This window comes from Podarcis raffonei, chromosome 15 (assembly GCF_027172205.1).
Source record: "Podarcis raffonei isolate rPodRaf1 chromosome 15, rPodRaf1.pri, whole genome shotgun sequence".
Classification (NCBI taxonomy): domain Eukaryota; kingdom Metazoa; phylum Chordata; class Lepidosauria; order Squamata; family Lacertidae; genus Podarcis; species Podarcis raffonei.
The window spans coordinates 17,987,103-18,013,851 of record NC_070616.1 but is presented as its reverse complement, the minus strand read 5'-3'; the positions used below and the strand labels follow the sequence as shown (position 1 = coordinate 18,013,851).

General features: G+C 47.3%; 1 protein-coding gene across 1 annotated transcript in view; it reads right to left on the bottom strand.

Annotated features, from left to right (window-relative positions):
- Positions 1-1,234: 1,234 nt before the first annotated feature.
- Positions 1,235-26,749, bottom strand: part of ADAMTS15 (ADAM metallopeptidase with thrombospondin type 1 motif 15) — a 40,623-nt gene continuing 15,108 nt past the window's right edge. Inside the window, exons 2-8 of the mRNA XM_053366637.1 lie at positions 21,731-21,863; positions 15,729-15,896; positions 11,926-12,209; positions 9,788-9,965; positions 8,284-8,465; positions 6,770-6,945; positions 1,235-5,522 (exon numbers count right to left, since the gene is read on the bottom strand). Of these exons, the coding sequence (XP_053222612.1) occupies positions 4,742-5,522; positions 6,770-6,945; positions 8,284-8,465; positions 9,788-9,965; positions 11,926-12,209; positions 15,729-15,896; positions 21,731-21,863 (1,902 nt within the window). The 3' untranslated portion in view covers positions 1,235-4,741. The remainder of the gene's footprint in view (positions 5,523-6,769; positions 6,946-8,283; positions 8,466-9,787; positions 9,966-11,925; positions 12,210-15,728; positions 15,897-21,730; positions 21,864-26,749) is intronic.

The window sequence follows — 26,749 nt, the reverse complement described above, 5'->3', positions numbered from 1 at the left end:
AGTCGTCTGCAAAGTTAAGAGCAGCATCAATTGATGCAGCCAGGAATGTTATGCAGCAGGGAGTGAGGGAATCTTGCTCTTGCATGGAAAAAGGTTCCTCAACCCAGCATGTAAAAACCACAGGGCTAATGTTTATGGGGACAGAATTATGCCAGCATGTAACTCCAGTGCTTCCAAGACTGTGCAGGCTGCCCACACTACTGGGACAGATTCAAGGTTCTTGTATTAATTTGTAAGACCCTTAACAATTTGGGCTCAGTATACCTCAAGGGCCACCTAATCCCTTATATTCCTTCCTGGTCACTGTTAGTGGTCCCACAGTAGGGACGCGGATGGCACTGTGGTCTAAACCACCGAGCCTCTTGGGCTTGCCGATCGGAAGGTCAGTAGTTCTAATCCATGTGTTGATGGTGAGCTCCCATTGCTCTGTCCCAGCTCCGGCCAACCTAGTAGTTCGAAAGCATACCGGTGCAAGTAGATAAAGAGGTACCACTGCGGTGGGAATGTAAATGGTGTTTCTGTGCACTCTTGTTTCTGTCACAGTGTCCCATTGCACCAGAAGCCACATGACTCAGAAAAGCCTGTCTGTGGACAAACGGTGGTTCCCTCGGCCTTTGACTGGACTTAACCATCCAGGGGTCCTTTACCTTTTTTTTTTAGTGGTCCCCCATGGCTCAGACGCACAACCCACCGGAAGCCATGCACGTTCAGTCTTGTGAGTCCAATTTAGTGCAACTCCCAGCCAGCTCAAGCTGTTGAACTTCCAGGGCCCACTGAAGACATATTTTATTCCACCAAACATTTTAATTGAAGTTACGGTATTGGACTAGGATCTAGGTGAGACCAAGGTTCAAATCCTCACCCCCTTGGCCATGATGGTCACTGGCTGACCCGGAGCCAATCCTTGCCTCCCAGTCTTAACCTACCTCATAGGGTTGTTGTGGGGATTTTAAAAAGGGTGTAAGAACCATGTACTGCACCTTGAACCCCTTGGAGGAAAACGGGGGGTAGAAATGCAATGAATAAATAAATAACTGGGTCTGATTTTAGAGTTTTGACCGATTTTTACCTTTTCTGTAGTGCGTGTCATGCACACCGCTTGTAGGGAATCAGAATATAAACAGTATAGATAAATAGAATACAAACTTTTTGAAATATAGATTATAGAAGATGCAATGTGCCCTTCAGTGATTATATGTGCACCAGGACCCAAAAAAACTGTGCAACAGCCAAATTGTTTAAATACTTAACAGTTTTATTTTAGGTTTGCTATCCACACACAAACAGCAGAGACCAACACATAGTATACATGGTATACACAAAGCAGCCAGTACAATAGGCATTTCCATCCTTTTGCTGTATATCTTGCAAAAGAATCATATCTTTAACAAAAATTAAAAGCCCCTCCCTTCACAAACACACTGCAATGGGCAAGGATGTCAGTGCTGCATAGTTGACGGAAACCAACCATTTTGATAAAGGGAAGCCTCTGAAGCCATCAAAGGCTGGTGACTGCATTACTGGGCATGGCAGAAGACAACAGGGGGAAAAACCCCAACACAAATTAAAATGCATTTTCAGAGAAGTCAGAAAGTCAGTTTGAAGTCTGTACAAGTCACAGATGTGATATCTGCATTACAGAATTAAGAGCAGGTCCTTCTTTCTCCCCCAGAGAGCTGCAGTTCTGCAAAAGGGCGAGATTTCTAATTGAGACTCCTCCACGCCAAACTACAATTCCCAGGATTCTTGGGAGTGAACCCACCATACACCATTGCAAGTAAGTTTGCAAGGTGTACTAACCCATCATACCACATGTAACTCTGCAACCCCTTTGTGGTTCTTTTCCTTACTCTTCACTGGCAGACAAGGCAAGCAACTACTTGCAAGCCTGGTAAAACTGGTATAAATGCAATGTACACCTGTGATGTACAAAGACCTAAAGATACATGTGGCCTCTAGATGTTATTGGCCCCTATCTGTGATTATCCTTGGCCACTGGCTAAGCTGGCTGGGACTGATAGAGTCCATCAACATCTGGAGAACTACAGGTTCCCCATCTCTGTCATCTAGAGCTGCACTAATATGTTTTGACAGGTGTAACTGGTTGCCCAGAGGGACCGACAGGTCTAGAATTTTGAGGGCATGGATCTAGAACTTTGGCCACATGGTGCTTTTAGAGAAGAATATCAACTGGGACCATTTTGCCCCACCCCATGACTTTCCCAATGTCCTCCTTGTTGTAAATATATATATATCAACCTGATACCTTCACAATTTTTTTCTTCTCACCATCTATAGAAGAAAATAAATAAACCCAGAAGTTCTGATTCCATTCTCAAGTTCTTTGAATATCACTGCAGAACTCTTAGTTTCAATGGAACACACCAAGCATGTGTGGACAAGCAGAATATCAGGCCCAGCGACTTGAATTCACAACCTCTCTTAATATATAATTCCATTTTACAACCTTGTAAACAATCGGTTAAGGAAGAAGTGGGAATGCCACTGTTTTTAGTCAACAGAAATCCCCATCCCCAAATACCATAGAATCAGCACCATTTTGAAATCAAGAGTGCCTCTATTTGCTACATGTGGCAGAGAAACAAACAAAGTGGAAGGGACTCTATCAAGATGATGAAGGGTATGGAAACTAAGCCTTATGAGGAACACTCCCATGAGGGAGTTGAGCATGTTTAACTTGGAGGTGACTGAGAGGTGATATGATAGCCGTTTAGATATTTGAAGATTGCTGACTATCACATGGGAGAGGGAGCCAGCTAATTTTCTGCTACTCCAGAGAGGAGGACCTGAACCAATTGATTCAAATGATAAGAAAGGTGATTCCAAGTAAACCTCTGATGCTAAGAGCTGTTCAGCAGTGGAATGGGCCATCTGGGAACATGATGGATTCTCCTTCATTGAAGGTTCTTAAACAGAGGTGGAGGTGGAACTATCTGTCAGGGATCCTTTCACTGTGGTTGCTGCATTGCAACAGGCTGGACTAGATGAACCTTGGGGGTCCCTTCCAACTCTACAATGCTATGAAAGCTATTGACCACCTTACATCCAATGAAAATAACTTGGAGAGAAAGGTGGTGTTGATTCACCCATTTGCAGACACATGAAAAGGCACTAGCAGAGTTGAACTGAAGGGCATAGGGGCACTAAGACATGGGTGGGCAAAAGGCAGATTGACTGGGAGATCTCTGGCTGATTTGCTGTTTATCAGCAGCAACAATTTTTTATTGGGAAAAAATTGTCGCTCCCTAGAATTTCAAACCATGGCTTCTCCAAGTCCAATTTGGAGTTGCCAGGGATTGAACCTGGGACCTTCTGCATGCCAAGCAAATGCTCTACCACTAAGCTTTGGCCTCTCGTCTCATGGTGGGAACAAGTATGCTATTCTCACTATAAGGGAACAACCATAGCCTTCCAGCCTAGAGAGTTAAAGACGAAAACCTTAAGGTGCAATATCACACTAATAAGCTCCAGATACCAGAAGTGGAGTAATGGGGACCACCTCTTCAGTATATCCTTAGTATAATGGTTGACTTAGCCCCAGGCATCAGAGCAGCTGTAAATATCCACCTGACCGTATGATTTCCCCCTTCCCTGCAAATTGTTCAAGTAGCACACAAGGATGGCTGCAGGAAACTCAATTTGGCCCTTAAAGATTTTTCATGCACAGTACAAAGTCAGCTTGGCAAATATCCAGAGCACTTCAGAGAAAGAGGCGTTCAGATTCACAGGTATTTTGCAGAGGCTTACTGCAATCTCTGGAAATACTCATAATACAGCAATGAATTTGGAAGAGGTGTGGCTTATGAATAACTCCTAAGAAGAGAAGAGAAGAATCTGAGTTTTCTCACTCCCTTGTGCATGTGTTGGAGAGATAAAATGCCCCCTCAAACTGCTATAGGGGTTGTTCCAAGGGAAATAGGCAACAAACAAATGGTTTACTTCAACCAAGAAAGACAAAAAAGAATAGAAAAAGAGGTCAAGCACCATTTAAACCTACACGTTTGGCCCGTAAACATGAACAGAAGTAAAGCAACCCATCCATCGTCAGCCCTGCACAGAAGCCGGAAAGCAACAAGGGGGGGGGGGATTTCTAGAGACCTACAACACATCAGGGCTGGTCGGCCTTGGGGGTACCTTACTGTACCGGTTGGAAAGCCTTGCATTTTGCTGTGGGTGCAATGGTAATCCCTTATGGTCCTTTACAACGGGAGGGTGTTGGGGTGATGGGTCCCCAATAGGAGATGACCCCTTTGTATTTCGGAATAGGCTGGGGCCATGACTCTAAGGAACGGCCGACATTGTCTCTGGTCCATCTTGGACGGCAATTTCTCTCAATCTCCGATCTTGCCTTTCTACTTCATGACTGCAGGTTGCACCATGTGAGGCAGAGATTGGGTGGTTTGGCAGCTTCGAGGTAGTTGTTTATTCCTGCTTCACCACTGAGCGCCCAGATCATCAAACCCTCCTACTCAACCCCTTCTCATTGGCACTCTCCCTTGCTTGCTCTCATTCTCTCTCTCTTTTGGCCCATTTAGAATCCTTTAGTTCGTCCAAATGCACTATGTAACAGATCCCACTCCACTCAGTCGACTCCCTTTTCCCTCCTTCCCTCCCCCCGGAGGCTATTTTTGTTTCTTTTTTTTTACACTTTCAGCCACTTGATCATCAAGAGCCAGAATTATGCTCATTAGGCCTTGGTCAATACGAGGGTCCAGCCCGGTCAGCACGGCCTCAGGGTGCAAAAGTCCAGCTCCTGTGGCTTCTTCCTGAGGTTGCAGCGGTCGCGGGGCAGCAGGACGGCCCCCCTGCCCATGCACTTCAGCATGCGTCGCTTGAAACCCCGGCCACATGTTTTCGAGCACGGCGACCAGGAGGAGGCCTCCCACACCGGGCAGGGGTCCCCACATATCCTGATGTCAGTGGGCCGCTGAGTGGCATCACACGCAGAGGCCGCCTGGCCAAGGGCATCACGACACTGCACCATGCGCTTCTGCAGCCCATTGCCACAGGTGACCGAGCAGTCTTCCCAGCTGGTGGTGGCCCACTTGTAAGAGGGGCGTTTGTAATCCGGTCTGCCAGGATCAAGGCGGTTGGAGAGGGTGAGGATGCTGTTGGTGAGGACCGGCGGGCGCTTCCCATCTTTGCGGTATGAGGACTTGTCCTCCCTGCTTTCTTTGGGCAAGTAGAAAGAGTATCGGACCCGAGGCGGGGTCATCTTCCCCACAGACAACACTTCCACCGTCAACGGTTCCTGGATGGGCATAAAGGCTTGGAGGCTCTCCACAGCTGTCCCGGTTCCACTGTAGCGCAACACGCTCCCCTTGACCATCAGGTCCCTCTCTACTGCCGAGACGATGAAATGCCCATTCAGGAGGTATTTGCCGTGCCCGTTTTTCACAGCCAGGTAGTTGTCATCACTGACCAAGCCCTTGTAGCCCCGCTGCCGGATGTCAATGCTGGAAGCTCCTGCTGGGATGAGCACCACAAAGTTGTAGCCATGCCTGGATGAGAAGGGGGGGGGGAGAGATTAGATGTGATACAAGTTAGCAAGTTCGCACAGCATAGGGCTTGCATGGAGTGCAGAATTCAGTCTCAGAACATCTCAGGATGGAAGCTTTTGAGCCAGTTGGGCCCAGAATTAGCAACAGCATCCTCAAGCAGTTGATGGGAAGCCTACTGTGAGCCTTTGGTGTCAGGAGGGTGACACCACACATTTAGAGCACTATGATACTACTTTAAACAGTCATGGCTCCTTCCCACTCAAAGTATCCTGAGAACTGTCCTTAGTTAATGGTGCTGAGAGTTGTTCGGAGACCCCATCATAGAGCTGCCATTCCCAGAGTGGTTTAACAATCAATCCCTCTTTGCAGGGAACTCTGGGAACTGCAACTCTGGGAGGGAAATAGGGGTTTCATAACAATGCCTAGCAAACCACATCTCCCAGAATTCCCTGAGGGAAGCCATGACTGTTTAAAGTAGTATCATAGCACATTAAATGTATAGTATGACTGTCATTCTAGGGCATTGTGGGAAATTTAAATGGAGTCTCACCTTCCAGTGCTAATCAGAGGACCACTGCCTGCCCTCCAAGAGCCCCATAAGAGGGCATCAGCTGAAACTGGCCTTGAAACCAGCACTTCCCTTCTAAACTAAATGTCGATAGTCATTTTGCAACATAAATTGCGCCCTCTCTAAGAAAGCTTAAAATAAACATACAGAAGATGTCTTGAGCTGGGCAGCAATAGTAGCCAATGTGGCTTTGCAACTCCCACCATCCCTGACTGGATGCAGCTGGTGGGAGTCCAACAGCATCTCCCCACCACCCCCAACTCTAAATGTTGATGCTTATTCTCCATTATTCAAATCTAGCCTCCTATGGACTGAATCAGACATTTGTTGGGTGTAGCTCTGTAATGTCTACAGAAAGCCCCCCAGGATCTCAAGCAGGACTCTTTCCCAACACTTTCCCACAGCTCAGGGGTAGAGCATCTGCTTTGCATGCAGAAGGTCTCAGATTCAATCCCTGGCATCTCTGGGTAGGGCTTGGAGAGCTGCTGCCAGTCAGTGTTGACATCCCTGAGTTAGATGGCCCTATGGTGAGATGTGACAAAAGGCGGTTTTCTACATTGCATGCCAGAGATCTGACCTCAGGCTTTCTGCACGCAAACTGGGTGCTGCCCCACTTAGCTGTGTCTGCATTCCTCTCCATGGAAGCAGGCAGAGGTTTTTAAAAAAGAAGCTCACTCACATGGGTTTGGTGAACAAGCCGGAGACCTTCTTGCAGGTCTTGTTGTCTCCACCACACACACCGCATTTGTCATACTTCTTTTTGGAGCCCAGTCTCCCATCGCATCCAGCCTTGATACATTTGCCCTGGACGCACAGCGAGGTGGAATCTGGAGAGCATGGCGTGCCATCCACCACCTGGGCAGATAAAAGTACGTACTTATTTGTGCAACACATAGTTAAACAGGAGGCAGTGGTGGCCACCAACCTAGGTACTACCTAGTACTAGCCATGCTCTACTTCCTGGTTGGGGGCACCAATGCTTCTGAAGACCAGTTTCTGGAAATCACAGGAGGGGAGAAAGCTCTTGTACTCTGGTCCTACATGTGGGTTTCCCACAGACATCTGGTTGGAAGGCAGGTATGCTATTATACTCCCCTTGAAAGAATGGCACGATGACCAGAACTAGTCCCGAACAATAGCAGAGCCCAGTGCACACTTATACTGGAATGCAGAATGCCGATCTTCCACCCATGAAAATGGAATGGTTTGGGACACACCCTTTATGTTGTGTTTGCATCCAAGTACAGCTGTACCAAATGTGTGGGGTTAAGGGCAAGTGAAGCATTGCTAGGTTATGGGTAAGGTAAAGGTAAAGATCAAAGTGCAAGTAGATAAATAGGTACCGCTCCGGCGGGAAGGTAAATGGCGTTTCTGTGTGCTGCTCTGGCTTGCCAGAAGCGGCTTAGTCATGCTGGCCACATGACCTAGAAGCTGTACGCCGGCTCCCTCGGCCAATAAAGCGAGATGAGCGCTACAACCCCAGAGTCGGCCATGACTGGACCTAATGGTCAGAGGTAAGGTAAAGGTAAAGGGACCCCTGACCATTAGGTCCAGTCGTGGCTGACTCTGGGGTTGCGGCGCTTATCTCACTTTATTAGCCGAGGGAGCCGGCGTACAGCTTCCGGGTCATGTCGCCAGCATGACTAAACCGCTTCTGGCAAACCAGAGCAGCCCACGGAAACGCCGTTTAGCTTCCCGCCGGAGCGGTACCTATTTATCTACTTGCACTTTGACATGCTTTTGAACTGCTAGGTGGGCAGGAGCTGGGACCGAACAATGGGCGCTCACCCAGTCGCGGGGATTCGAACCGCTGACCTTCTGATCGGCAAGCCCTAGGCTCTTTGGTTTAGACCACAGTGTATGATTCACGCAAATCTAGATTACAATCCACATCATTCAGATAATTCCAGAACATCTCCATTTAGCTCAATGGGGAGAAATTTATTTATATTTCAAGCAACATTTAATCAAAACAACCTCATATGTTCTTTCTCTGACGACGGTTCTTTCCAGTTATTAATTCTCATTGGTTCTTAGTTGAAAGTTTGCAGAAACACATTATCGCTGATTAAATTTTGCACTGCATTCCCCTTACCTCCCCGCTCAAGCCAACTCTGCAAACAGCCTTTGCCCTCACATCGGCCTTCCTCTCCCAATTTACCAAAGAGACCACGTTTTGGGATCCCAGCTCACCTTTGGAGCCAAGACGTAGAAGTACCCCGTTCCATTTGCTCTGCAGATCAGCTTACACTTGTCACGAGGAGACACTCCGGAATACTTGGGGACCCAAGAGACTGTGGCCGTGAGTCGGTTTGTGCTGTGGTTGTAGCCATTGAAAGCCTCGCACTGCTCTTCCCGAAAGCTCTTCCCGGGGACTGTGTGAAAACAATTTCATGCAGTTAAAAAAAGAAAAAGAAACAACCCTTTGGGACTGATTCACACATGCAAACAAGTTATCAGGTTATGCCATCATGTAGCGACTCTCCACTGAGTGTCAGAGCCATCCCCAGTGTTTGACGTGCTATTTCACCTGCCATGTCTGTTTCACACATGCTCACGATTACAGGCAGTAGTTGAGAAAACTCTTTGAGGCTTGTGGCCCTCCAGATGTGGTTGAACTACAATACCCGTCATCTCTGGCTATTGCTATTGCTTGCTTGGGCTGATGGGAGCTGGAGTTGCCCAAAGGAAGAAAGGAAGCTTGCTTTATATTAACTCAGACTGTTGGTCTATTGGGTTTAGTATTGCCTACACAGCTCTTTCAGGCAGAAGTGTTTCCAGCCCAGCCTGGAGTCTCCAGGGGTTGAACCTGGGTCCTTCTGTACGCAAAGGAGATGCTCCGTCCCCTCCCTGCCCTTGATTTAGGGTCTCCTCCAAGTGACCATTGTTTTGAAGAAGGCAGGTCACTTTGCTGCATGCATTATATGATGCAGGTTACACCTAAAGGAGGGCCAGTCTCATAAAAGAAGCATGTCGTATAAATGAGTTTACATAGGGAGAGCAGGGATACAAGAACCTGTTGCCCTCCAGGTGAACTTGGATTCCAGCTCCCATCAGCCCCAGGCAGCGTGGCCCAATGGTCAGAGTCTGGTATTTAAGGTACAGTTTGGAATGACTGCAGGGGACCAACAAAGTACTAAGTTTTGACATTGTTATAATTCAGCTACTATTAGGGGAATATTGGAAAACTAATAAAAAATTATTTGGAAAAAATAGCACTGAGTTTCATTTCCCATATATTTTTAATATGAGAAATCATATACTATATGTTTGCTTTTACTATATCCTGTTCTTGTGATTTATTTCCCCCCAGAAGTCTCTCATCCAGGATTTGCCTGTCTTGTCATCTGCTTAGATTCATTGGTGCTTCAGCCTCAGATATTGATTAATTATTATTATTATTACTGAATCACTCTTCAAACATAGCACAGGGCAATGTACAACAAAATTAAATAAGTAATTAAAACACCTGCAAAATGAAAATATGCATAAAGCAACAGTCACAAAAAGTTCAGTCCACACGTTGCTGTCCGGTGACAGGCGTTGTCAATCATCTGGTGGTGGCGGCAGCAGAAGCTGGTGCTGGTGGCAAGAAGATGCTCCGAAACCATTCACTGGTTCCACCCAAGCTGCAGCCTCAGATGGACTCAGACCGTTCGCTGGCTCTCAGCCAGGCCCACCCCTTTGCAAAGCTCACCTGAATCAGAGCAGGGGTCCAGACTGCAGGAGCGGTACTTCACTCTCACTCCTTCACAGTACTTCCCTTCGTTGGCAGGGGGCGGGTTGTTGCATTCCCGCTTTGCCAGCTGGACTCCTCCGCCACAGGTCCGTGAGCACTGGCCATAGGGTGCCCATTTCCCCCAGTTGCCATCCACCTGCCAAGGCACACCGCAGAGAGGCAGACGTGAAACCCACAGCCAACGCCGCAGCTTAATTATATTCATCACATTTCTACTTAGGATTTATCACTAGCCTTGATAAAAACAACAACAACAACAACATGAACTTTGTATGCCATGGTTTGCTCAAGCCATGTTAGGCAAGAAAAGGCTATCTTTTGAGCATGTGCAAAACGCCCTTCTCTGTAGTCAATAGCTTCAATAATATTATCTCCTGCTCTGCAAGCAAAGGACAAGAAAGCAAGTCGGCAAGCAATTAATCAAGTCAGCTGCTCATGCAGTGCCCAACAATTCAGTCTTGCATTGTACTGATGGGTAACCTGTGGCCCCCTTCAGATGTCAGACTCCAACTCCCAACAGACACAGCCAGCACAACCAATGACCAGGGGATGATGGGAGTTGTAGTCTAGCAACACCTGGAGAGCCACAAGTTCCTCATCCCTGGTCCAGATATGGCCACACTTGTGGATGACATGCAGTGCTATTTTTCTTGAAAAAGAGGTGCCAGAACTCATCATGAACATCTGACAGGTGCCAGAACTGAGTGAAAAAGCCCTGATGACATGCAATTATGAAAATTCATTATGTAATTAAATCAATATGTAATTAATTTAAACCCTTGCGGTGGGCTAAAATAGTACTCTGGTACTCTGGATGATGGTGCTGATGCAATCATTGTACAGTGGTACCTTGGTTTACGAACTTAATCCATTCCGGAAGTCTGTTCTTAAATCAAAGCATTCTTAAACCAAGGCGTGCTTTCCCATAGCAGTGGGGGACTCAATTTACAAATGGAACACACTCAACAGGAAGCAGAACATGTTCTGCTTCCAAGGCAAAGTTCACAAATCAAAATACCTACTTCCGGGTTTGCAGTGTTCTTAATCCAAGTTGTTCATAAACTAAGCTGTTCTTAAACCAAGGTACCACTGTAAAAGTCTGCAGATGGCAAGCATCCTCTCCAGTAGCACCTCTTCTTCCTCACACAAGAGGCAATGCCTCTTCTGATGCCTGTCTGCTAAGGCACAAGCATGCAACACTGCTTTCTGCTCGGAAGCTGTTTTTATTCCAATGCAAATGTGACCAATTGATCCATCAACCAATCTACTTCAACCTTAATTGTGTGCCCCTCCAACAAAAATAAGGCACATGCAACATGGAGCAAGGATCAAGATCAGCACTGCACAAATTGCAATCTGCTCTCGCTGCTAAGCATCCCAAACATTCAATGGCCAAAACAAAACAAAAAAACAGTGGAAAGAAAAAGGATAGTTTTCTAGCATCACTACCTCTGGGGAACCCCTTCATGCAGAACTTGTGAACTCCTTGATTCTGTGCAAGCATGCAGTTAATACTGGGTGGAGAATTCAGCGTTTTGAGAAGCTCAGCTTTTAGGGTTTGTTTGTTTTTGTTTGTTTGTTTGTTTGTTTAAAGCAAGTTTCTAGCTGTTACGCCTGTAAAAGAGGAAGCGTGTCAGTGATGGCCGGTGAAATCTCAGAAGCCTGTCAAAGATTCAAATTCTCTAAAGCCCTCAGCTTAGTCAATGGAAGAGGTTAAGATGCGTTTCATACATCTGTTTCGTTTACATGATTTAGAGCTTTGTAACGCATAAGTCTAGACCAGGGGTCAGCAAACTTTTTCAGCAGGGGGCTGGTCCACTGTCCCTCAGACCTTGTGGGGGGCCGGACTATATTTTGAAAGAAAAAAATGAATTCCTATGCCCCGTAAATAACCTAGAGATGCATTTTAAATAAAAAGGACACATTCTACTCATGTAAAAACACACTGATTCCCGGACCATCCGCGGGCCGGATTAAGATGGCGATTGGGCCAGATCTGCCCCCCAGGCCTTAGTTTGCTTACCCATGGTCTAGACCTCCACAGATATCAGCCCTCCCCAAGCCACATCCTCAGTACGGAGCCAACAGGTACTCACCCGGTACTTACTGATGTTATGCCTCTCGACACAGACACCCTTCAGGCAGAACCTCCCTTCTCCACAGCTGGTGCCATCCGCCCAAGGGAAATGGCGCGTCTGGCACATGATGTGTCCCCGTGCCTTCCCTGTGCACCACAGCTTGGTGCAGTACTGCATGTATGGGCAGGGCTTGGAGCCCATGCCAAAGGCCAGCTCACACTGCTGGTTGAGGTTGTAGTTGGAACCAGGGAGGTCTTCAGGCAGTGGGATGGGCTTAGTGGGTTCATCCAAGAGGCAGTCACCTGGAAGAGGGAGGGAGAGGAGGGGAACGGGGAGGGAGTCAGCAAAAGAGAGACTTCATAGATTTTGACAGCTTCCCCAAGCAAGTAAGTTGCCATATTCCTAAACAGTCTAGCTTTCTGCCGAACTCTGCTTACGCGTACACACAGCTCCATTGGATGTGTGTCGCAGATGTCATACAGAACGGCTCCCAGAGGGACTGTAAAGAAGATCAGATGCACTTTCAACATGATCATGAGACCTGCGGGTATATGGCGGTATATAAATCCAACAAATAATGACAATGTTGATGATGATCAAGGGCTCTGCCAGTGTGGTGTAGTGGTTAAGAGCGGTAGTCTCGTAATCTGGTGAACCGGGTTCGCGTCTCCGCTCCTCCACATGCAGCTGCTGGGTGACCTTGGGCCAGTCACACTTCTTTGAAGTCTCTCAGCCCCAGTCACCTCACAGAGTGTTTGTTGTGGGGGCGGAAGGGAAAGGAGAATGTTAGCCGCTTTGAGACTCCTTCAGGTAGTGATAAAGAGGGATATCAAATCCAAACTCTTCTATACTGCCTTGGTCAGAATACCTGAACACCTGAAATACTATGTTCTGTTCTGGCGCCACAGTTTAAGAAGGATGTTGACAAGCTGGAAGCTGTGCAGAGGAGGGTGACCAAGATGGTCAAGGGTCTGGAAACCAAGCCTGATGCGGAACGTTTGAGGGAATTGGGTATGTTTAGCCTGGATGAGAGGAGAAATGCATAGCCATATTCCGATATCTCAAGGGCTGTACGTGGAGGATGAAGCAAGCTTGTTTTCTCCTGCTCTGGAGGCTAGGACCTGAAGCAATGTATTGAAGTTAAAAGAAGGAAGATTCTGGCTAAACATCAGGAAGAGCTTCCTGACAGAAAGAGCTGTTCAGCAGCAGAATGGACTCCCTCAGAAGGTTGTGGACTTTCCTTCCTTGGAGGCTGATAAGCAGAGGGTCCCTTCCAACTCTGCAATTCTATGAAAAGAAGCCAGTGAGACATTCAAGACCAATGAATGTAAGTCAAAGGCTTCGTATCCAAATATGGTAAGAGTGGCTAATCTGTGGCCCTCCAGATGCTGTTGGACTCCAACTCCCATCAGCCCCAGCCAGCCTGGCCAGTGGCCACAAGTGGTGGGAATTGCATCTGGAGGTTCCCCAGCTCTGCTCTGTGGGTGTTGTTCCAGGATGTGGTTTGAAGTCACATGACACTAAGGCAGAGGTTCCCTCATGAGGAACCACCTGAGAACTCTAGGTACCTCTCCTTGAATTCCATTAAAGATGAGCTACAAAGGAAATAAATCAAGTGCATTTTAAAGGTGACAGTCCATATGGAACTTGCAGTCTCAGTCAAGGGAACTCTGCCCTAAATTGCAATTCTAGCTCAAATAAATAGATTGCTCCATCCAGAGACGGCCAGTTCCATCTTGGGATGAGTCTGTTTCTAAAAAAAAATGTCCCTGATTTGTTTTTATTTTTTTTAAATGGCAAACCTCGCATCGTCAAGAAGAAGTTTTGGGATTGTATGTCTCTCTGATGCAACAAAATCTCATCTTTTGAATCATCATCTACAAAATGGAGATGGTACAGACCTCGAAGGACTATACCATCTTACACCTACAAACATGAATTGGAGCTGGCAGGAAAAGAGTCAGGGGAGCCAGCTCCCCATTCCCACTCACATGCACAGTCACCAAAGGCCAGACTGAGTTTTGTAAGGACAAGCCCAGCAAGGCCTTCCTTCCAGGAACAGGTAAGACCTTCCTTTACTGCAGCACTTTCAACCAACTGGGTCTGCTAATACGCTTTCCCCCATCTGCTGATTGCTTACTTGTCCATTTTACTTTTATAACATTTAAAAAAATAAATAAATAGATTATTATTTGATCTGGTGTTTTCTGACTTGCAGTACAGTGGTACCTCAGGTTACATACGCTTCAGGTGACATACGCTTCAGGTTACAGACTCCGCTAACCCAGAAATAGTACCTCAGGTTAAGAACTTTGCTTCAGGATGAGAACAGAAATCGTGCGGCGGCAGCAGGAGGCCCCATTAGCTAAAGTGGTGCTTCAGGTTAAGAACAGTTTCAGGTTAAGAACGGACCTCTGGGACGAATTAAGTACTTAACCCGAGGTACCACTGTATTATATAGTATACTGCTTTGGACATCTGTATTGGAAGGGGATGTAAAAATCTCACGAATTAAATTAATGTAGGAAGGCTTCAAAAACCAGTGAAACAGAGCTGTCGTAACACAATTCGGGGGGTAGGGCATAACACATCTGTTTCAAGCAGCATCCAGGTTTTGCATTTTTAAAGACTTGCAGCCCTCCCGGTATAAACTGTTTAACAAAACCAGAGGAGCAGGCCAAGTCATCCGGGTCAGTGCCTGATGACTCCAACCTTAGATGCAGTTGGACTGAAGCCTCTCTGACATCCCTCGTTCTCTAGGCCCATCATTTGCTGAGGCCTCATGCCTCACACTCATTAAAAGCAGAGCCACACCACCATTTTGACTGCACAATAACATGGTAGTGATGTACAGAACTCACTGGAGAAGTTCCCCTAGCCTTGATAAAAGGTTTTGATTGACCGGCAATGTCTCAGATGTTTTTTTCTCAAGCAAGAACCTTCAGGTTCACTTTAGACAAAATCCTCTGGCAATTCTAAGCCCAGTCCCAGCAACTTTGTGCAATAAATAAAGGCTTCCTTCACCAGCTATTCGATCCCCAGCAGTGCTGGCAAGGGACAAAGGATGGCACGCAAAGTGTACAGTTTGACCAACAATACGCATTCATATTTTCTGTGGGCCAAAGTCTGTAGAGATCTGCAGAACCCCTCTGGGAAATTTTGTTTGTCTTACTGAAATGGTTGTGGGCTCCACCACCAAAATCCATTGGGGGCTTTACCTGAGGATGAACCTCCAATATCCACCTCAAAATTACACTTTGGGCAAAATTCAGCGGCAGCTCTATAGAAAGGTGGTGCCTTATATGTCAATCTTCCTGGCAGCTTCTGGCCAAACATTGGTCTGGAGGCAGGAGGCGGGGAGAGACTTGCGCTCATATCAAATGCCATGACTGGATGACAACCAAGAGGCAAGGAGGACTCAGTTCACTGGCGATGGAAGAATACAAATGCTGCACTCGGAGGCCTCCATATGTTTTCTCTTCATAAGCTCCAGCCTTCGTCATTGCCAGGGAGAAGAATGGGAACTGCGGAGCAGAAGCTTTGGCCTAACCAATCTCCTTGGTCTTCCAGACATGCCATTCCACTGCTATCCTTCAGGCCTGGAAGAACACTCCTATAAGCTCCCCTTTGCCTCCTTGTTTATGACTGAAACTATTTAGCATTCACTGCTATGTAAGCCCAGCAAATTTCAAAGTAAGGTACCTCCTAATTCTGGCTAGCTTTGACAACAAAGCAATACACAGGGTGGCACCCGGTCCTGGCACCCAAATGCCTCCTTCGCTCACCCCTTTTCACCTACCTACTCCCTATCCCCTGCTCACCATGTCCGCTGTCCAGGAAGTCGGTGATGATGGCAGCGCTGCAAGCCGACCAAGGGCTGATGCGGTCAATCTGGATAAGAGTGGGCGACATCATGTGGTTGGTCCTCAGCCTTCCAAAGACCTCCTCGCAGACCTTCACGTTGTCATGGGGCATGTTGAACACGTGTCCTAGAAGGAGAAACAGTTGTCATTTGAAAACCACGGAGAGTATCTCCAGCAGCCTTTGGGAAACCAAGTTCACAGTGAACCAAGGTGTCCAACCAATCACCTCTCCAGTGATTTCATGGGGGGCTGAGTGTGGAATCTAAATTATTTGGACAGCCATAGGGATGGAAGCATCTGGCAATTTCAGTTCTCTCCATTTCTCATGTTTCCATTCTTAAATTCCCACGCTTCTACGGCAAGTTGCATTTTTTAAAACTTAAAAAAATATTATTACATTTTAGTGCAAATGTCTCCTAATAAACATTTATTTATTTATTTAAAATGTCAAAGTGGGGTACAGCATGTTAAAATCAATCAATCAATAAAACATTAGCCAGGTGATGTTCCTCCAACCTCATGAGGAGCCTCTTCAGTGGGGCTGGTAAGTGTGGGCCCAGCCCCCTACGTCAGGAGGAAAGGGCCTTGCAGGGAGCGGCCTTCACGCCTCACAGCTGGGCAGTGTTCCTCCAGCCTCAGACGTATTTTTGTATGCAATTTTGAACATATTTTGCCTGCATTTTTGCATGCTATTTTCACTAATATATTCCTATTTAGGCACACTTCCTTGAAATATATGCATTTTTGTAAACACTGTTTGGTTGGAGAACTGCATCATAAAATCCAAACGAGTGCATGTTTTGAAGGATGTCTGTGTTTCGGTTTTCATATTGTTTCAGAGCATGTGGACTGAATAGATTTGGCTTCAAATGCAAACTGTATCAATTTACTCCCCCATCCCTAGTCAGTCACCAAACTCCATACAGAAATTTGCTGTGGGTTTGCACTTCAGATTGATGATAGCAGATATTGGAGAGGCACCAGCACACTCCAGGGCCACTGCCACTCTAAACCTAGGAGTGGAAGGAGACCAAGTTATTGACACAGCATCTTCCAGGGGCATTATTTGCAAAGAAGATATGGCTGTCATGGCAGCAAAAAGCCTTTAGGAAAAGAAACAGGGAGGACAGATGCCTCATCAGTTTCTCATCATATAATGCTTTTCACTAATGTATGCATTTATATGGACACTTTACAGCAATATATGCATTTTGAATGTATTGCTTTCCTGGCAAGCTGCATTGCAAGATTCAGAGAAGTGCAAATGTCAAAGGATGGCTCTGTTTTGGTTTGTGTATGGATTGGGACAAAGCAGATCAGGTAGGGTCATCATTCGCTTGGAACTGAATCCAATTTCTCTCCAGCCTGACCAAAGGTGGGTCACAATAGCAGCCCTATAACCATAAAGACAGACGGTAAGGAATTAAGAAGTGGGTCCCCAAACACATGGGTCTGCAAAGGTTGAGCACAATCAGACTACAGTAGTCTACACTGTGGGATATTTACACTGCAGTCAAGCCAACAATGCATGTTTGCTAGATAGGCACATGATAGGAGCTGAACTTCAGAGTTTTCCTGTAAGTCTGCTAGAGAGGACTCTGAGAGCCACTCTCACTGTGCCCTGACAACGGGAGGGTGTAGCCATGTAGCCACATATTACACATCCTTAAAATTTCATGCAGGGGTGTCTGCAAACCCTACTGGAAATTGCCCCTGGCACCTTCTGCATGCAAGGCTGATGCTGTACCATTGAGCTATGATCCTAAGACACAAGAGATGCAAGAAAACCACTGTCCATCATGGTAAACAATACTAGGCTAATATAACATTCAGAACAAGGCAGCTTCAGGTGTTCATTGACGTTCCTTGAAGCTTCCCATCACACACCCCAGATCAGATTTCCCCAAGCCTGTCCGGGATGCTCATTGCACATCCCCTTTTGACTTGCATCTTGCAGCGGATGCCTGCACAATGTCTGGTCAAACACAGCTCATCAACAGCGTACTGCGGCCCACGAGGGGCTTGATAAACCTCTCCTCTTTGTCCTGGATGCGTGGGCTAGCAGAAAACAGTCTGAAGAGCAGCGCCAATGGCTTGGCAGGCCCCCGAACACACAGCTGGTAGACTGTGGCTTGGCCTGGTGGGTCACAAGTGGTGTCTTCGCTTCTTCCGTCACCCTCCCTGCATAATCCATAAAAGAGGCATCTCGGTCGCTCCTGGGACTCCCGGCTCTCTGCAAAAGCCTGCAAGTAAAGCCTTTGCTCCGTTGGATCCGCTTCCTGGCTCTGCGTTGTTTCTCGCTTCTCGCATTCTAATCAGATTGCCCCCCAAAGGCAGGGGGAAAGCTACACCAGATGCGTGTAACCCTGCCAGGGTCGAGCCTGCAAGCCAGCCGCATCCTGGCCAAGGTTCACACCATCTGCTTTGTGTGTGGACACTCGCCCTTGCAGAAGGCAGGAGGAGGAAACCTGAGAATCCGAGGGAGGAGAGGGGGAGACAAGAAATGATTTCCTCCTTCCAACTCCCCAGCTACCCGGAGAGGAAGGGCCTGCCACAACTGCCCATTTCCCCTGGACGTCTGAAAGCAGATGCCTCCTATGATTGGGAAAGCTGTTAAAATCAGGGCTATGTTGTTTTGTTTTATTTAAAAAAACCAAACCCACAAACCCCTCTAAATCTGACACTTGCCAAAACCTTAACATTAAAACCAGGCAGCAAACTTGAAATGTGAAGATTTGATTCATCCTGCAGGCACCTGCATCCCTGGGCATCTGTGTTAAACATACAAATATGTTCATGGGGAAGGACCAGAACTCAGTGGCAGAGCATCTGCTGGGCATCCTTAAGGTTCCAGGTTTGGTCCTCAATGGCACCTCCAGGTAAAGGTGGGAGAGACTCCCCTGCTTGAAGAGCTGCTTGCAATACTAAGCTAGATGGACCAATAGTCTGACTCGGTATAAGGCAGATTCCTGTGCCTTACTGGACCAGCATCCTGTTTTCTGCAGTAGGTGAATTGATGGCTTTGGGAACACCATGAGCAGGGCCTGAAGGCAATAGCCCCTTCCTGGTGCCAGTGGCATAACACGGGTTGCCAGTGCCAGGGGCATGGCAGGGGTGGATGGCAGGGAACAAAACAGAGCACGCATGTGCATTCAACTGTGCATCACCCAGGAGATTGCAGCCACAGAGATAAGAAAAGAATAATAATTCTGTTGTCTGGGGAGGTCACTTGCTGGTTCACTGGTTTTCAATGGAGTTCTTGAAGTGCACAGCTGTATTGAGGCAGCACCGGCTGATGAAATTGTGCACCCCTAAGAATTTTGTGCCTGGGCCAACCACTCTTGTGCCCCCTCACTATGTCACTGCCTGCTGTTGCTCCCCATCAACTGATATTCTGTGGCCCCTGATCTGGGAGGATTGCATACTGCCATCATGGCAAGCAGCCATTGGCAGGCTTTCCCTCCATGATTTTCCTCCCTAATCCCTCTTTTAAGCCACCCAAACAACTGGGCATCACCACCCACAACCTTGTGGGCAGCAGATTCCACAAATGAGTTATGCACTGTAGTGGGAAGATGAACTTCCTTTTGCCTGCTTCTGCATCTCCCGCTGTTCAGCTTTATTAGGTGACTCCCAGTTCTAGCATTCTGAGAGAGGGAGGAAAACTGCCTCTCAGTCCTCCACACTAGAGATAGGGAACCCTTTTTCAGCCTGAGGGTCACAACCCCTCATGGGGAAACTTCCAAGGACCACATGCCCTTGGATGACCACCAACCTGGGTAAATTTAAGAGAGAATTGGACAAATTAATGGAGGAGGAGAGGGCTATTGATGATTACTAGCCACTATGGCTGTGTCCTGCCTCTACAGTTGGAGAAAGCAATGCTTCTGTGTACTTGCTGCTGGAAACCACAGGAGAGGAGAGTTCTCTTGTGCTCAGGTCCTGCTTGTGGGTTTCCCTTTATGGCATCTGGTTGGCCACTGTGAGAAACAGGCTGCTATTATACGTAGATGGGTCACTGGCCTGAACCAGCCCAGGCTCTTCTTATGCCCATGGTGTCCAGAGACAAAAATGGGCAGGGCAATAGATGTGGCTTTTCCCCTTTGTACAATATGCTCCAGTATGCACAAGAAACTGAGGTTTCTATAGAGCAAACAGTCAGGCAATGTGACTTCATGCATCCAGGCTTCCAGCAGGAGCATCACTTCCACTTATCAGAACAGAGCAGGGTGGTGAGATCCAGGCAACGAAGTGTGCCACTCCATCCTGACTGCCACCCTGCCCCACCCGATCCCTGCTGCTTCAGGGAGGCTGGCTCTGTCACGGCATCATGCCAGCCGCTCCTGATCCTCAGACATGTCTCTCCATCCTCCATCGAGGCAACAAAGAGGCGTTATCACCAGCCAGGTGCTGTTAAGAACACAAGAAGAGCCTGCTGGATCAGACCAATGGCCCTTCTCTAGGTGTGGCTCAGAGACAGTCCCAAGACCAGGTGGAGAAGCCTGGAGGGCCCACATCCAAATCCCTGCTCTAAACCATACATAATTTTATAAACTTTGATACAACCCACGGCCGGGAGGCAACCTGAACCGGGGGCTGCTCATTTGCACAGCTGAATGTGTGTGAACCAGCCCATTCCCACCAGGGAAATCTGATTCCTGGCAGTTCCATTTCCGGCTGTACAGCGGAGTCCAAATCAAAATTGCGGATGCAGAATTTGTTGTGGCACTAATTAAAAAAAAGTAAAGAAAAATAGCAGAGCATTTTCCTGTTATCCAAATGAGAGTCTAGCAATTTGGCCACGAATCCTGTTGACAATCTGGCATTCCACTTCTCCGGATCTAGGTGTGTGTCGAATGCGTCCTGGCCATGACATGTTATTTCAGGATTTCTAAAGCCTGGGAAACGAGGTAGTGACCAAGCCAGAGCAGGCGAATTTGTGGCTTGGGCTCCCTTGTCTTCCCAACAGCTGCTTTCCCAACAGTTTAACTCAAACCTCCCTGCCCCTTTGGGAATAAACTTGGCGTTTCTCCCTCCCTCCCTCCCTCTCTCTCTCTCTCTCTCTCTCTCTCTCTCTCTCTCTCTCTCTTTCTGACACACACAGGGAACAAGGCTGCAGTCTCACTCGCTTTCTTTTTCTCTCTCACACACACATGTGGAGTTTCCCAAGAAAGCTATTCTGGAAGCTTTGCCATTGTCTAAACTTCCTGAGCAAAGTAGTCATAGTTTTTTGTTTTTAAAATCAGGCTCATCTCCAAATTATGGATTAAGACTGACTCTGACTGTCTCTTTCTCTCTCCATGCATATGCGTGCACACATGCACATATATATATATATATATATATATATATATATATATATATATTATATATATACACACACACACACATAAATGGGTCCAATCCTGTGTCTCCACTTCCCCCTGGTCTAAATCTGCTTCCCAGGTGGAAACCACAGACAGGGGCTCTGCCTCTTTGCTGTGGCTTTGGTTTAAGTGGCCACTTCCTAAGCCACAGGATGATAAATGGAGGCTTCGAGCCAAGAACGGTCTGGCGAACATTTGAAGGAGAGCCGGCAAAACCAGACAGATGCAATAGCTCAGGCAGCAAAAGACTCTACGCTGTTCTGTGGCGCTGGATTGATAGCAATATTCTGGGGGATCCCAGCTCTAAGCATGTTTATGCATGCGCGCCCCCTTCCTGGCACCTGAGTTTGCTTTCTTCTTCCTCTGCCCTCCTCCCTTTTTCCATGTGTGTTGTGTCTTTTAGATAGAAAGCCTAAGGTCATGAGTTATCTTGTTTGCTTGTTTCTATTGAACTGCAAGCTGCTCTAGGAACCCTTTTGGCAGAAGAGTGTGGGGTCAATAGTATAATTATATCATATAAGAAATGACAATAAGTAAATGATGTTGAATGCATTTTCAGACCAAATCTCGTACTTTGCCAAAGCTACTACTTACCTAGCTCATGAGCTGTAGTAAAAGCAGAGGGGAGGCCATCGTCCTCAATGACAGAGCAGCTACGTTTGGGGTCACACATTGTGCCGACATCTGCCATGCCCAAGGTGTCGCAGGTGGTAGCACCACACAAATCCTGCCAAAGACAAAAGGATGCTCTTTAATCTCATGGCAAGAAAGGTACCCGGGGTTGTTGGCTGCTGAAGCCAAGGTGGTTACAAAAGAGCAACTTTGCTTGGATTGAGTTTGGCCCAGAACATGCACTTTCAAGGCAACCACAATTTATCTCTTTTATTCGAGATACAATCTTTCCAAGGTGGTTTACAACAGAAGAAATAGTTGTGATTTCTGCATCACGGGGGGTTGGACTAGACGACCCTTTGAGTTGCTTCCAACTCCACAATTCCATGAAATAAAAACAACAGCAAAGAACGAAAAGGTATGTCAGCAAGCATTTCAGCAGAAGAACCTAAAAACTGAATCAACATACAGTCAGGAAGCCTTGCACACAGAAAGCCTTGTGGAACACAGAGACCTTCATTGCATGTCTAGAGAAGGTGAAAAGAGGGAGTCCATTGGGAAGGGAGTTCCACAGCTGTGGAGACACCACTGAACAGGCCTTGCAGCTGCCAAGTTTATACTAACTAATAATAGCAACAAGCAAGACAGCAGGGTCTCTGAAGCTGATCGCAGGCACGGGGATCAATGGTAGGTTCAGCTGTCCATACCAAAGCTCTGCATCTATAGAAGGGAAATGTTTTGCCAATAAGAGTCATAACTAGGGATGGGAGGATCAGTCTATTTTGGGTCTGTGTCGTTCTCACACACGTTGACTCAAATGCCCATTCTCTTGTGTTTTCTGCCATTGCTTTTAAAACACATAAAGTCTGCATTTAAGTGGTACGCCTTTCCTCCAAGTATATACATTTTTGCATGTGTCCCCCCCCCATAACGCACAATCATTTACGCATTTTTGCAAAATTCTGAGAAATGCTCTGTCTGCAGGATAACTGCATTCCAATCCACATATTAGTCTGGGAAGTAAAAATTAGACCAGTTCACTTTAAAATGCAATCCAGATGAAATTCTACAGCACCTCCCATTTTAACTTCCTCTATCGGCTAATTATTGTGAGTAGAAAAATAATATCCCTGAGCCAACCGACTCTCAAACTTTAGGATTGTTAAAATAGATACAGAGGAAAATTAATCAAATTGAGATGTGCGATTCAAATTTGGTCTACTAGATGCAAAAAAAAATTAAAGCAATGTGGACTAAAGTCTGGGCATTAGGAGCCCCAAATCTTAAGCTTATTAGTTTCATAATAGATCTGACCCTGACTACAGCGGTCAGGCTATCCCTGTCCAGGAACGGCCATTGTTGGTGAACCAGACAAGCTGGGAAAAGGCACGCCAAGCCACGGAGGACACCTGCGATTGCTAACCCCTGCATGTCACATTCACACTTTAAAATCCAAACCTGGGTGTATGCCTTGTGGAGCAGCTCAGGTTAGTAAACCTGCCATTCTGAGAATCCCTTGTACCTGTGGAAAAGTTGGGAAATGGGGCTCTCAGTGGCTGGACATGACTACCTTCTGTAGCATAGGAGCCAAGTCTTAGGGGCCAAGGTTCCTTCAGGCCCCCAAATAAAATATTTGAAGTTGCTGGGGCCTCCCAAAATTGATGGGCATTGCCCATTCAAAGGGTGTGTGCATGCTGTATCTTGTGATCAATTATGCAAGGTGGGGCTTACCTCCCCCCCCCCCAATATTTTATTCAAGTTGGCACCCCTGTTCTGTAGCACAAGAGCAGGGCAGGAAGGATTATGGGCATCAAGGCGTGGAAGCAGGAGATAGGTCTCAAAAAGCATCGGAAGAACTGGGCAAGGGATGGAAAACCCCCAGGGCCAAAAAGGGAAGTGAGACGGTTTGGCTTTCAAAGCTTAGAAGCGCTCCTTCCTCAATAGAGGAGGCCGTCCCTCCTGCTCTTGACAAGGTGCTGCTGATAGACTTTCCAGCTTTCTTTGCAGCCAAGGAAGCAGGCGAATAAAGGCCTCCGTGGTGCGCACATGTGTGCGAGAGATGCTCTCTCGATCGGCAAAGGGCAAGCAAAGAGGAAAGGGTTTCGGCTCCCCGGCTGGAAGCCTGGAGGTTAGCTACTTCCTTGCAGCTCTCGTCCTCTCATCTCGCAAGCATGAAAGCCCCAGGCCGTGACCCGCCCAGCTGGAAAAGACAAGAGCATCAGCCTCCAGCGTCAGAGGCACCGTGGGGGATTTCTGCCACATCCTCATCTTAAGCGATAAGCCCCCTTGCTGCTGTCAGGAGCCAGGACTGACATCATGGCTTGCAGATGTTGCCTGCCAAGGCCAGCGCATGAGCTTCAGTTAGGGCAGTGCCGGCATGAGCGTTCTTACAAATTGCTTCCATATCCTCTGGTCGCAAGAGCAGAGCGAACAGATTCAAGGCATGCCCTCAGGAACAACGTTAAACTAAAACAACAATGGGAACGCGTGCTGTCATGTTCCGCGATCACAGTGTGGAGCCCGAAGGAGAGGGTGCAGAGTGCAGCAGGTTATGGCAGGGTGGAGAACACCTTAATAACACCTCACCCAAACGCAGCATAGCATATCCTCTTGGGGTTACACCAAGGGCATGGATCCCACCTCCTCTTGTGATCATTTTGGATTTTTGGGGGTGCTCCCTGGTGACAGCAAGGAGCTCTGGGGGTGGGGGGAAATGAAAGAAAAACCTTGCTGGATCAGGCCAATGGCCCAGCTGGTCCAGCATCCTATTCTCACAGTGGCTGACCAGTTGCCCACAAGCAAGGCCTGAGCCCAAAAGGGCTCTCCCCTCCTGTGGTTTCCAGTAACTGGCATTCAGAAGCATTGCTGCCTCCATCTGTGGCCGCCATGGCAAGTAGCGCTGATAATCCTTCTCCTCTACAAATTTGTCTAATCCTCTTTTAAAGCCATCTAGGTCAGGGACAGGCAAACTCAGCCCTCCAGATGTTTTGGGACTACAACTCCCATCATCCCTGACCACTGGTCCTGTTAGCTAGGGATGATGGGAGTTGTACATCTAGAGGGCCGAGTTTGCCTATGCCTGATCTAGGTTGTCATCCTTGTCTCCCGAGAGAGCAAGCTTCGCAGTTTAACTCAATGCTGCCTGAAGAAGGCCTTTCTATTATCTGTCCCAAACCTTCCAACATTCACTGAGTCCCTGTGTTACGAGAGGAGAAAAAAACTTTCCTCTAATCATCGTTTCGGTTGCCCTTTTTCAACTCCATCGCAGCCTTTTTTAGGTGAGGCAACCAGAACTGTACACTGTATTCCAAATGCGGCCGCAGCACAGATTCGTCATAATGATACTGGCAGTTTTGTTTTCGTTTTCTGAAAACAGGTGACCTAACTCTACATCACCACGTCTTTTTGGCAATTTTGCCTATCTGTGAAGAGGGCCTTTCTTCTGTCAAGTCCTGAACGCCCTGAGAATCAGCGCCATGCCTCTGCACCAGCAGCGCACAGTCAGCTGACAGGATGATCCCACCAGGAGAGCATTCCTTTCCAAACATCATAGAGGTGGCTGACCTCCAGGACTGGGCTTGCATCCTGAGTCATCCAATCCCACTCAGGTCCCTGCATGTGCTTCTCCTTTTCAGAGGCAAATACAGCCTCCTCCTTTCCTGTGTGGATCATTTCCTTTGAAGTGCACCCACACAAGAGAGTGAGGTGGGGAGAGGGAGGAGGAAGATAAATGGCTGCATGGAATTCACACATGGGCATGCTTCAACCTTTGGGGAAGATGCATCGTATTTCAACGCTATCGTCTTCTGCAATCTCGCCGACAGCTGAAGGAATCCAGGATGAAGATGCTCGGGATGTGAGCCACCAGGAGCCGGCCGTGATAAGTCATAAATATTACACAAAAGAATCAGAACTGGAGGAGTTGGGATACCAGTAGGCTAACTAATGCTCGTGGGGAATGATTGGGTGGGAAAGCAGGGAGCTCAACAGTAGGTGGCGCCAGAGCCAATAACAGGCAGGGCCAATTAATTAGAGCAGGCATAGGCTACAACTCCCATGATCCCTAGCTAACAGGATCAGTGGTGAGGGATGATGGGAGTTGTAGTCCCAAAACATCTGGAGGGCTGAGTTTGCCTATGCCAGAATTAGCGCTTCATTCCTATCCTCTAACTTGCTGAGATCTACAAGGGCAACACCAAAACCAGGCATCTCCAAGCCCTCCAGATGTTTTGGATTACAATTCCCATCATCCCTGACCACTGGTCCGGTTAGCTAGGGATCATGGGAGTTGTAGGCCAAAACATCTGGTGGGCAGCAGGTTGGGGATGCCTGACCAAGACTAAGGTGAAAGAAGATGGAACCAGGCAGAGGGCCTTCTCAGTAGTGGCGCCCGCCCTGTGGAACACCCTCCTATCAGATGTCAAGGAAATAAACAACTACCTGACTTTTAGAAGACATCTGAAGGCAGCCCTGTTTAGGGAAGTTTTGAATGTTTGATCTTTTATCATGTTTTGGGAGCCGCCGAGAGTGGCTAGGGAAACCCAGCCAGATGGGTGGGGTATTATTTATTTACTTACTTACTTACTTACTTACTTACTTACTTACTTACTTACTTAACTTATTACAGCCCATGCTAGCGCCCTGGACCACGGTTGGTGGGATGGTGTTCCCATTCGCCCGAATGATTAGCATCCACTGGGATACTAGTGCACAAACAATACAGCTGTTTATCTTAAGGGTGCCATAAGACACTCCCTCTCCCTCTCTCTCTCTCTCTCTCTCTCTCTCTCTCTCTCTCTCTGGAATTTGCTTCTGCCAAGGTAGCCAAGATTCAGAGAGAGCTTTCCATTGCCTCTGTACACATTGCCTCTCCCTAGCCAGCTCACGCTCCTCTCTGTGGCAGATGATGGTCAATGGAGCAGATAATCTGGCACTGACTTTAACCAAAAATAAAAATAAAAGAAAGGAAAAAGGGAAAGTGAACGGAGAGCAATAAGCCAA